The following is a 12,254-nucleotide window of genomic DNA, read 5'->3' as shown; positions in this document are numbered from 1 at the left end:
GCCAAATACGGTGATAATGTTGCACGGTTACATCCTTCCTGGCTTTGATCAGGGTAGGGATGACTTCATCCGGAATGCCTTTTTCCTTCAGGATCCGGCGTTCAACCGCCATGCCATCAAACGCAGCCGCGGTAAGTCTTGGAACAGACAGGGTCCCTGCTGGAGCAGGTCCTTTCTTAGAGGTAGAGGCCACGGGTCCTCCGTGAGCATCTCTTGAAGTTCCGGGTACCAAGTCCTTCTTGGCCAATCAGGAGCCACGAGTATAGTCCTTACTCCTCTCCATCTTATGATTCTCAGTACCTTGGGTATGAGAGGCAGAGGAGGGAACACATACACTGACTGGTACACCCACGGTGTTACCAGAGCGTCCACAGCTATTGCCTGAGGGTCCCTTGACCTGGCGCAATATCTGTCTAGTTTTTTGTTGAGGCGGGACGCCATCATGTCCACCTTTGGTTTTTCCCAACGGTTCACAATCATGTGGAAGACTTCTGGGTGAAGTCCCCACTCCCCCGGGTGGAGGTCGTGTCTGCTGAGGAAGTCTGCTTCCCAGTTGTCCACTCCCGGAATGAACACTGCTGACAGTGCTATCACATGATTTTCCGCCCAGCGAAGAATCCTTGCAACTTCTGCCATTGCCCTCCTGCTTCTTGTGCCGCCCTGTCTGTTTACGTGGGTGACTGCCGTGATGTTGTCCGACTGGATCAACACCGGCTGACCCTGAAGCAGAGGCCTTGCTTGACTTAGGGCATTGTAAATGGCCCTTAGTTCCAGGATATTTATGTGAAATGACGTTTCCATGCTTGACCACAAGCCCTGGAAATTTCTTCCCTGTGTGACTGCTCCCCAGCCTCTCAGGCTGGCATCCGTGGTCACCAGGACCCAGTCCTGAATGCCGAATCTGCGGCCCTCTAGAAGATGAGCACTCTGCAACCACCACAGGAGAGACACCCTTGTCCTTGGAGACAGAGTTATCCGCTGATGCATCTGAAGATGCGATCCGGACCATTTGTCCAGCAGATCCCACTGAAAAGTTCTTGCGTGGAATCTGCCGAATGGAATTGCTTCGTAAGAAGCCACCATTTTTCCCAGGACCCTTGTGCATTGATGCACTGACACTTGGCCTGGTTTTAGGAGGTTCCTGACTAGCTCGGATAACTCCCTGGCTTTCTCCTCCGGGAGAAACACCTTTTTCTGGACTGTGTCCAGAATCATCCATAGGAACAGCAGACGTGTCGTCGGAATCATCTGCGATTTTGGAATATTTAGAATCCACCCGTGCTGTCGTAGCACTACCTGAGATAGTGCTACTCCGACCTCTAACTGTTCCCTGGACCTTGCCCTTATCAGGAGATCGTCCAAGTAAGGGATAATTAAGACGCCTTTTCTTCGAAGAAGAATCATCATTTCGGCCATTACCTTGGTAAAGACCCGGGGTGCCGTGGACAATCCAAACGGCAGCGTCTGAAACTGATAGTGACAGTTCTGTACCACAAACCTGAGGTACCCTTGGTGATAAGGGAAAATTTGGACATGGAGGTAAGCATCCTTTATGTCCAGAGACACCATATAGTCCCCTTCTTCCAGGTTCGCTATCACTGCTCTGAGTGACTCCATCTTGAATTTGAACCTTTGTATGTAAGTGTTCAAGGATTTCAGATTTAAAATAGGTCTCACCGAGCCGTCCGGCTTCGGTACCACAAACAGCGTGGAATAATACCCCTTTCCCTGTTGTAGGAGGGGTACCTTGATTATCACCTGCTGGGAATACAGCTTGTGAATGGCTTCCAATACCGCCTCCCTGTCGGAGGGAGACGTTGGTAAAGCAGACTTCAGGAACCGGCGAGGGGGAGACGTCTCGAATTCCAATTTGTACCCCTGAGATACTACCTGCAGGATCCAGGGGTCCACTTGCGAGTGAGCCCACTGCGCGCTGAAATTCTTGAGACGACCCCCCACCGTACCTGAGTCCGCTTGTAAGGCCCCAGCGTCATGCTGAGGACTTGGCAGAAGCGGGGGAGGGCTTCTGTTCCTGGGAAGAGGCTGCCTGCTGCAGTCTTTTTCCCCTTCCTCTGCCCCGGGGCAGATATGAGTGGCCTTTTGCCCGCTTGCCCTTATGGGGACGAAAGGACTGAACCTGAAAAGACGGTGTCTTTTTCTGCTGAGAGGTGACCTGGGGTAAAAAGGTGGATTTCCCAGCCGTTGCCGTGGCCACCAGGTCCGATAGACCGACCCCAAATAACTCCTCCCCTTTATACGGCAATACTTCCATATGCCGTTTGGAATCCGCATCACCTGACCACTGTCGCGTCCATAACCCTCTTCTGGCAGAAATGGACAGCGCACTTACTCTTGATGCCAGAGTGCAAATATCCCTCTGTGCATCTCGCATATATAGAAATGCATCCTTTAAATGCTCTATAGTCAATAATATACTGTCCCTGTCCAGGGTATCAATATTTTCAGTCAGGGAATCCGACCAAGCCACCCCAGCACTGCACATCCAGGCTGAGGCGATTGCTGGTCGCAGTATAACACCAGTATGTGTGTATATACTTTTTAGGATATTTTCCAGCTTCCTATCAGCTGGCTCCTTGAGGGCGGCCGTATCAGGAGACGGTAACGCCACTTGTTTTGATAAGCGTGTGAGCGCCTTATCTACCCTAGGGGGTGTTTCCCAACGCGCCCTAACCTCTGGCGGGAAAGGGTATAATGCCAATAATTTTTTAGAAATTAGCAGTTTTTTATCGGGGGAAACCCACGCTTCATCACACACTTCATTTAATTCATCTGATTCAGGAAAAACTACGGGTAGTTTTTTCACACCCCACATAATACCCTTTTTTGTGGTACTTGTAGTATCAGAAATGTTCAAAACCTCCTTCATTGCCGTGATCATGTAACGTGTGGCCCTACTGGAAAATACGTTTGTTTCCTCACCGTCGACACTGGAGTCAGTGTCCGTGTCTGTGTCGACCATCTGAGGTAACGGGCGCTTTAGAGCCCCTGACGGTGTTTTAGACGCCTGGACAGATACTAACTGATTTGCCGGCTGTCTCATGTCGTCAACAGTCTTTTGTAAAGTGCTGACGCTATCACGTAATTCCTTCCATAAAGACCATCCAGTCAGGTGTCGACTCCCTAGGGGGGTGACATCACTATTACAGGCAATTGCTCCGCCTCCATACCATTTTCCTCCTCATACATGTCGACACAACGTACCGACACACAGCACACACACAGGGAATGCTCTGATAGAGGACAGGACCCCACTAGCCCTTTGGGGAGACAGAGGGAGAGTTTGCCAGCACACACCAGAGCGCTATATATATATACAGGGACAACCTTATATAAGTGTTTTTCCCTTATATAGCTGCTGTATTGATTTATCTGCCAAATTAGTGCCCCCCCTCTCTTGTTTTACCCTGTTTCTGTAGTGCAGGACTGCAGGGGAGAGCCAGGGAGCTTCCCTCCAACGGAGCTGTGAGGGAAAATGGCGCTTGTGTGCTGAGGAGATAGGCTCCGCCCCCTTCTCGGCGGCCTTTCTTCCGCTTTTTAAAGGAAAAACTGGCAGGGGTTAAATGCATCCATATAGCCCAGGAGCTATATGTGATGTATTTTTTGCCATCTAAGGTGTTTTTATTGCGTCTCAGGGCGCCCCCCCCCCAGCGCCCTGCACCCTCAGTGACCGGAGTGTGAAGTGTGCTGAGAGCAATGGCGCACAGCTGCGGTGCTGTGCGCTACCTTATTGAAGACAGGACGTCTTCTGCCGCCGATTTCCCAGACCTCTTCAGTCTTCTGGCTCTGTAAGGGGGCCGGCGGCGCGGCTCTGGGACCCATCCATGGCTGGGCCTGTGATCGTCCCTCTGGAGCTAATGTCCAGTAGCCTAAGAAGCCCAATCCACTCTGCACGCAGGTGAGTTCGCTTCTTCTCCCCTTAGTCCCTCGGTGCAGTGAACCTGTTGCCAGCAGGACTCACTGAAAATAAAAAACCTATACTTAAACTTTTTCACTAAGCAGCTCAGGAGAGCCACCTAGTGTGCACCCTTCTCGTTCGGGCACAAAAATCTAACTGGGGCTTGGAGGAGGGTCATAGGGGGAGGAGCCAGTGCACACCAGGTAGTCCTAAAGCTTTTACTTTTGTGCCCAGTCTCCTGCGGAGCCGCTATTCCCCATGGTCCTTACGGAGTTCCCAGCATCCACTAGGACGTCGGAGAAACATAGCATTACAGTAAATAAATAACAGAAAGAGAGTACAGATAACAGAGCACCACACATTCTCGAGACATAATACAGCTAAGATGTAAGTATTGACGGAGTGATCATCGTAATACTAGGGGCTGGTGGCCATAGATGGAGATGAGCATTTACTAGCAGGGTAAAGATGGTCGTTGAGTAGGGGAGAGCTGCGAGTGAAATGTGTTGAGACGAGGGCTTAGATAATAAGAGGAAAGAGGGCCCTGCTCTGAAGAGCTAACAATCTACTGGGGAGGGGCGACAGACAGATGACAAGAGGTGCAGGCAAGTGGGAGGTAGCCTGACAGCAGTATGCAAGCAAAGCTGAGATGTTCATGGCATGAGGCAGGGGGGTGGAGGCGCGGCCTCAGGACTGGGTTATGCATTAGGAGGGTATGCTTTGATGAATAGGTGGGTTTTTAGGGCCCGTTAGAAACTTTGCAAGGTTGAGGAGAGTCTAATGGAGCGGTGGAGTGCGTTCCACTGAATGGGTGCAGCACGGGCATAGTCTTGAACACGAGCATGGGAAGCAGTGACCAGGGCGGTGGAGAGGCGACGGTCATTGGTCGACCGTAGGGGGCGGAAGGGAGTATGAAGGAAGAGGAGGTTGGAGATGTAGGGAGCAGTGGAATTAGAGATGGCCTTGTATGTGAGGGTGAGGAGTTTGAAGAGGATTCTGAAGGGGAATGGGAGCCAGTGTAGATTTTGTCGAAGGGAAGTGGCAGATGTGGTGCAGCGGGAGAGGAAGATTAGCCTAGCTGCGGAGTTCAGGACAGATTGGAGGGGAGCAAGATGGGAGCAAGCGAGGCCAGTGAGAAGAACATTGAAGTAGTCAAGTTGTGAGATGACCAGTGACTGGATGATGAGTTTAGTTGCACTCTGGGGGAGATATGGCCTGATACGAGCAATGAGCCAATAAGTGCGGTGTTCAGCAGCAGGCACTTCTCTTTTTCTGCCAGACACAGGCTGCTATCCGGAGAAGCCACAACTACTGACAGGTGGACTATGGGCCTAATTCAGATCTGATCGCAGCAGCAAATTTAGGGCAAAACCATGTGCAATGCAGGGAGGGGGGGCAGATATAACATGTGCAGAGAGAATTTGATTTGGGTGGGGTGTGTTCAAACTGAAATCTAAATTGCAGTGTAAAAATAAAGCAGCAAGTATTTACCCTGCACAGAAACAAAATAACCCACCCACATCTAACTCTCTCTGCACCAAGTTTCTTTGCATATGAACACATCTTATAGATAGTAAGCTTGCGAACAGGGCCTTCCTAGCGCTATGTCTGTCTGTTATTATTCACTTTTGTTCTAATACTGTTGTTCTAATTGTAAAGAGTAACACTGCGCTATATAAGAAACTTTATAAATAAATGTTGTGTTTTAAACATTTTCCACTTTACACACCATAACAAAGTCTCTGCAAATGTGGAAAGAGCACAGTTTTGTTCTATAATACAAAAGGTGTGTTTTAGGATGAACCATGCGGAATGGACCCACCTTCTGAGCAGTGTCTTTCTTCTTCTTATCCTCTTTCTTCCTTTTCTTGTCTTCCATTAACTGTTCTTCCCTTTCTTGCTCCTTCTCTCTGGGAAGACAAAAAAAAAAAAAAGACTTTCTACATGAATTTATAAAACAGAAATATAAACAAATTTAATGATGCCTATCAGTCAATTCCCTCCTACAGGATTTATATCCTTCGCTACATTATTGCAGAACTGTAAAAAATAAGATTTTACTTACCGATAAATCTATTTCTCGTAGTCCGTAGTGGATGCTGGGACTCCGTAAGGACCATGGGGAATAGCGGCTCCGCAGGAGACAGGGCACAAGAATAAAAGCTTTAGGATCAGGTGGTGTGCACTGGCTCCTCCCCCTATGACCCTCCTCCAAGCCTCAGTTAGGATACTGTGCCCGGACGAGCGTACATAATAAGGAAGGATATTGAATCCCGGGTAAGACTCATACCAGCCACACCAATCACACCGTACAACTTGTGATCTGAACCCAGTTAACAGTATGATAACAACGAAGGAGCCTCTGAAAAGATGGCTCACAACAACAATAACCCGATTTAGTTAACAATAACTATGTACAAGTATTGCAGACAATCCGCACTTGGGATGGGCGCCCAGCATCCACTACGGACTACGAGAAATAGATTTATCGGTAAGTAAAATCTTATTTTCTCTGACGTCCTAGTGGATGCTGGGACTCCGTAAGGACCATGGGGATTATACCAAAGCTCCCAAACGGGCGGGAGAGTGCGGATGACTCTGCAGCACCGAATGAAAGAACTCCAGGTCCTCCTCAGCCAGGGTATCAAATTTGTAGAATTTAGCAAACGTGTTTGCCCCTGACCAAGTAGCTGCTCGGCAAAGTTGTAAAGCCGAGACCCCTCGGGCAGCCGCCCAAGATGAGCCCACTTTCCTTGTGGAATGGGCTTTTACAGATTTTGGCTGTGGCAGGCCTGCCACAGAATGTGCAAGCTGAATTGTACTACAAATCCAACGAGCAATAGTCTGCTTAGAAGCAGGAGCACCCAGCTTGTTGGGTGCATACAGGATAAACAGCGAGTCAGACTTTCTGACTCCAGCCGTCCTGGAACATATATTTTCAGGGCCCTGACAAAGTCAAGTAACTTGGAGTCCTCCAAGTCCCTAGTAGCCGCAGGCACCACAATAGGTTGGTTCCTGTGAAAAGCAGAAACCACCTTAGGGAGAAATTGAGGACGAGTCCTCAATTCTGCCCTGTCAGAATGAAAAATTAAGTAAGGGCTTTTATATGATAAAGCCGCCAATTCTGACACACGCCTGGCTGAAGCCAGGGCTAACAGCATCGTCACCTTCCATGTGAGATATTTTAAGTCCACAGTGGTGAGTGGTTCAAACCAATGTGACTTAAGGAACCTCAAAACAACATTGAGATCCCAAGGTGCCACTGGAGGCACAAAAGGAGGTTGTATATGCAGTACCCCTTTTACAAATGTCTGAACTTCAGGTACTGAAGCCAGTTCTTTCTGGAAGAAAATCGACAGGGCCGAAATTTGAACCTTAATGGACCCTAATTTTAGGCCCATAGACAGTCCTGTTTGCAGGAAATGGAGGAAACGACCCAGTTGAAATTCTTCTGTAGGGGCCTTCTTGGCCTCACACCACGCAACATATTTTCGCCAAATGCGGTGATAATGTTTTGCGGTTACATCCTTCCTGGCTTTGACCAGGGTAGGGATGACTTCATCTGGAATGCCTTTTTCCTTCAGGATCCGGCGTTCAACCGCCATGCCGTCAAACGCAGCCGCGGTAAGTCTTGGAACAGACAAGGCCCCTGCTGGAGCAGGTCCTTTCTTAGAGGTAGAGGCCACGGGTCTTCCGTGAGCATCTCTTGAAGTTCCGGGTACCAAGTCCTTCTTGGCCAATCCGGAACCATGAGTATCGTTCTTACTCCTCTCCTTCTTATGATTCTCAGTACTTTTGGTATGAGAGGCAGAGGAGGGAACACATACACTGACTGGTACACCCACGGTGTCACCAGAGCGTCCACCACTATTGCCTGAGGGTCCCTTGACCTGGCGCAATATCTGTCTAGTTTTTTGTTTAGACGTGACGCCATCATGTCCACCTTTGGTTTTTCCCAACGGTTTACAATCAGGTGGAAGACTTCTGGGTGAAGTCCCCACTCTCCCGGGTGAAGGTCGTGTCTGCTGAGTAAGTCTGCTTCCCAGTTGTCCACTCCCGGAATGAACACTGCTGACAGAGCTATCACATGATTTTCCGCCCAGCGAAGAATCCTTGCAGCTTCTGCCATTGCCCTCCTGCTTCTCGTGCCGCCCTGTCTGTTTACGTGGGCGACTGACGTGATGTTGTCCGATTGGATCAATACCGCCTGACCCTGAAGCAGGGGTTTCGCTTGACTTAGGGCATTGTAAATGGCCCGTAGTTCCAGAATGTTTATATGAAGAGATGTTTCCATGCTTGACCACAAGCCCTGGAAGTTTCTTCCCTGTGTGACTGCTCCCCAGCCTCTCAGGCTTGCATCCGTGGTCACCAGGATCCAATCCTGAATGCCGAATCTGCGGCCCTCTAGAAGATGAGCACTCTGCAACCACCACAGGAGGGACACCCTTGTCTTTGGTGACAGGGTTATCCGCTGCTGCATCTGAAGATGCGAACCGGACCATTTGTCCAGTAGATCCCACTGAAACGTTCTTGCATGGAATCTTCCGAATGGAATTGCTTCGTAAGAAGCCACCATTTTTCCCAGGACCCTCGTGCACTGATGCACTGACACCTGGCCTGGTTTTAGGAGGTTCCTGACTAGCTCGGATAACTCCTTGGCCTTCTCCTCCGGGAGAAAAACCTTCTTCTGGACTGTGTCCAGAATCATTCCTAGGAACAGAAGACGTGTCGTTGGAATCAGCTGCGATTTTGGAATATTTAGGATCCACCCGTGCTGACGTAACACTATCTGAGATAGTGCTACTCCGACTTCTAACTGTTCCCTGGACCTTGCCCTTATCAGGAGATCGTCCAAGTAAGGGATAATTAAGATGCCTTTTCTTCGAAGAAGAATCATCATTTCGGCCATTACCTTGGTAAAGACCCGAGGTGCCGTGGACAACCCAAACGGCAGCGTCTGAAACTGATAATGACAGTCTTGTACTACAAACCTGAGATACCCTTGGTGAGAAGGGTAGATTGGGACGTGGAGATAAGCATCTTTGATGTCCAGAGACACCATATAGTCCCCTTCTTCCAGGTTCGCTATCACCGCTCTGAGTGATTCCATCTTGAATTTGAACCTTTTTATGTGAGTGTTCAAGGATTTCAGATTTAAAATTGGTCTCACCGAGCCGTCCGGCTTCGGTACCACAAACAGCGTGGAATAATACCCCTTTCCTTGTTGTAGGAGGGGTACCTTGATTATCACCTGCTGGGAATACAGCTTGTGAATGGCTTCCAGAACTGCCTCCCTGTCGGAGGGAGACTTTGGCAGAGCAGACTTCAGGAACCGGCGAGGGGGAAACGCCTCGAATTCCAGTTTGTACCCCTGCGATACTACCTGTAGAATCCAGGGATCCACTTGCGAGTGAGCCCACTGCGCGTTGAAATTCTTGAGACGGGCCCCCACCAAGTCTGAGTCTGCTTGTAAAGCCCCAGCGTCATGCTGAAGACTTGGCAGAAGCAGGGGAAGGCTTCTGATCCTGGGAAGCGGCTGCATGGTGCAGTCTTTTTCCCCTTCCTCTGCCCCGGGGCAGAAAGGAATGGCCTTTTGCTCGCTTGTATTTATGGGAACGAAAGGACTGAGTTTGAAAAGACGGTGTCTTTTTCTGTTGATGTGAAGTGACCTGGGGTAAGAAGGTGGACTTTCCAGCCGTTGCCGTGGCCACCAGGTCCGAAAGACCAGCCCCAAATAACTCCTCCCCTTTATACGGCAATACTTCCATATGTCGTTTGGAATCCGCATCCCCTGACCACTGACGCGTCCATAACGCTCTTCTGGCAGAGATGGACATAGCACTTACTCTTGATGCGAGGGAGCAAATATCCCTCTGTGCATCACGCATATATAGTAATGCATCCTTCAAATGCTCTATAGTTAACAATATATTGTCCCTATCCAGGGTATCAATATTTTCAGTCAGGGAATCCGACCACACGACTCCAGCACTGCACATCCAGGCTGAAGCGATTGCTGGTCGCAGTATAACACCAGTATGTGTGTATATACTTTTTAGGATATTTTCCAGCCTTCTATCAGCTGGTTCTTTGAGGGTGGCCGTATCAGGAGACGGTAACGCTACTTGTTTAGATAAACGTGTGAGCGCCTTATCTACCCTAGGGGGTGTTTCCCAACGTGTCCTAACCTCTGATGGGAAAGGATATAGTGCCAATAATTTATTAGAAATTAGCAGTTTTTTGTCGGGAGAAACCCACGCTTTATGACATACCTCATTCAATTCATCTGACTCAGGAAAAACTATTGGTAGTTTTTTCACCCCCCACATAATACCCTTCTTAGTGGTATTTGTAGTGTCAGAAATGTGCAATGCTTCCTTCATTGCCGTGATCATGTAACGTGTGGCCCTACTGGACATTACGTTCGACTCATCACCGTCGACACTAGACTCAGTATCTGTGTCTGGGTCTGTGTCGACCCACTGAGGTAACGGGCGTTTTAGGGCCCCTGACGGTGTCTGAGATGCCTGGACAGGCACTAATTGATTTGCCGGCTGTCTCATGTCGTCAACAGTTTTTTGCAAAGTGTTGACATCACTTAATTGTTTGAACACGATCATCCAGTCAGGTGTCGACTCCCTAGGGGGTGACATCACTAACGCAGGCAATTGCTCCGCCTCCACATCATTTTCCTCCTCATACATGTCGACACACACGTACCGACACACAGCACACACACCGGGAATGCTCTGATAGAGGACAGGACCCCACGAGCCCTTTGGAGAGACAGAGGGAGAGTCTGCCAGCACACACCCAGCGCTATATATATATACAGGGATAACCTTATATAAGTGTTATTCCCTTATAGCTGCTGTTTATATTATCATTTGCTGCCAATAGTGCCCCCCCTTCTCTTTTTTACCCTGATTCTGAAGCAGGACTGCAGGGGAGAGTCAGGGAGCCGTCCTTCCAGCGGAACTGTGAGGGAAAATGGCGCTTGTGTGCTGAGGAGATAGGCTCCGCCCCTTCACGACGTCCTTATCTCCCGCTCTTTTGTGTAAAAATGGCAGGGGTTAAAATACATCCATATAGCCCAGGAGCTATATGTGATGTATTCTTTTGCCACCTAAGGTATTATCATTTATATTGCGTCTCAGGGCGCTCCCCCCCAAGCGCCCTGCACCCTCAGTGACCGGAGTGTGAAGTGTGCTGAGAGCAATGGCGCACAGCTGCGGTGCTGTGCGCTACCTTAGTCTGAAGACAGGATTGTCTTCTGCCGCCGATTTCACCGAACCTCTTCGTCTCTTCTGGCTCTGTAAGGGGGACGGCGGTGCGGCTCCGGTGACCCATCCAGGCTGTACCTGTGATCGTCCCTCTGGAGCTAATGTCCAGTAGCCTAAGAAGCCCAATCCACTCTGCACGCAGGTGAGTTCGCTTCTTCTCCCCTTAGTCCCACGATGCAGTGAGCCTGTTGCCAGCAGGACTCACTGAAAATAAAAAACCTAAATTAAACTTTTATTCTAAGCAGCTCAGGAGAGCCACCTAGCCTGCACCCTTCTCGTTCGGGCACAAAAATCTAACTGAGGCTTGGAGGAGGGTCATAGGGGGAGGAGCCAGTGCACACCACCTGATCCTAAAGCTTTTATTCTTGTGCCCTGTCTCCTGCGGAGCCGCTATTCCCCATGGTCCTTACGGAGTCCCAGCATCCACTAGGACGTCAAAGAAAACATTTTTAGAATGGGAGGTAAAAAACAAACCAAACCGGACAATACCAAATCAGTACATTATCCATTGTGTAACAAAGTAGAACAGTGGCGAGGTCTTTGCAAAGCTAACGTATACCCTGGAGCATGCACAATAAATGAGACTTGGTAATAATTACTGCTGCATGTTTTAAGACTATAATATTCAGCTTAATACCGTGGTAAGAGGGGTTTCTGCATCATAATATAATGTTCTGGTTTGATCTTACAATAAGCCATGAAAGTACAGATCTTAAGGCTACATACACATGGCCATTCAAAAATGATGTCTATTAAAGCGTAGATGATTTGCTCACTTCAGAGGAGCTTCGAGAAGTGTCCATTAAAGTGTCTTATAGTCGCACTATAGCAAAATGTACCTTGTTCTTTATACAGTACTTTGCTGGAGGTACCCATAGAATACTATTATATTTACAGTGTGCTAATAAACCTGAACACTGCATGCAAAGAATGCCACAATGCAAAACAAACATGGTCAGAAAAAGTGTTCATATACAGTAGGTTCACTTTAATTTCATTTTTATTTTTTGTACCCACGGCAACAGAGTATTCACAATACTAGGCTTTGCTGTAAA

General features: G+C 48.8%; 1 protein-coding gene across 5 annotated transcripts in view; it reads right to left on the bottom strand.

Annotated features, from left to right (window-relative positions):
- Positions 1-12,254, bottom strand: part of TNRC6B (trinucleotide repeat containing adaptor 6B) — a 333,109-nt gene that overhangs the window by 120,596 nt on the left and 200,259 nt on the right. For all 5 annotated transcript variants that reach the window (XM_063940726.1, XM_063940724.1, XM_063940727.1 and 2 more), the window contains one exon: positions 5,739-5,826. In XM_063940726.1, the coding sequence (XP_063796796.1) occupies positions 5,739-5,826 (88 nt within the window). The remainder of the gene's footprint in view (positions 1-5,738; positions 5,827-12,254) is intronic.

This window comes from Pseudophryne corroboree, chromosome 9 (assembly GCF_028390025.1).
Source record: "Pseudophryne corroboree isolate aPseCor3 chromosome 9, aPseCor3.hap2, whole genome shotgun sequence".
Classification (NCBI taxonomy): Eukaryota; Metazoa; Chordata; class Amphibia; order Anura; family Myobatrachidae; genus Pseudophryne; species Pseudophryne corroboree.
This window is presented reverse-complemented; position numbering and strand designations above follow the sequence as displayed.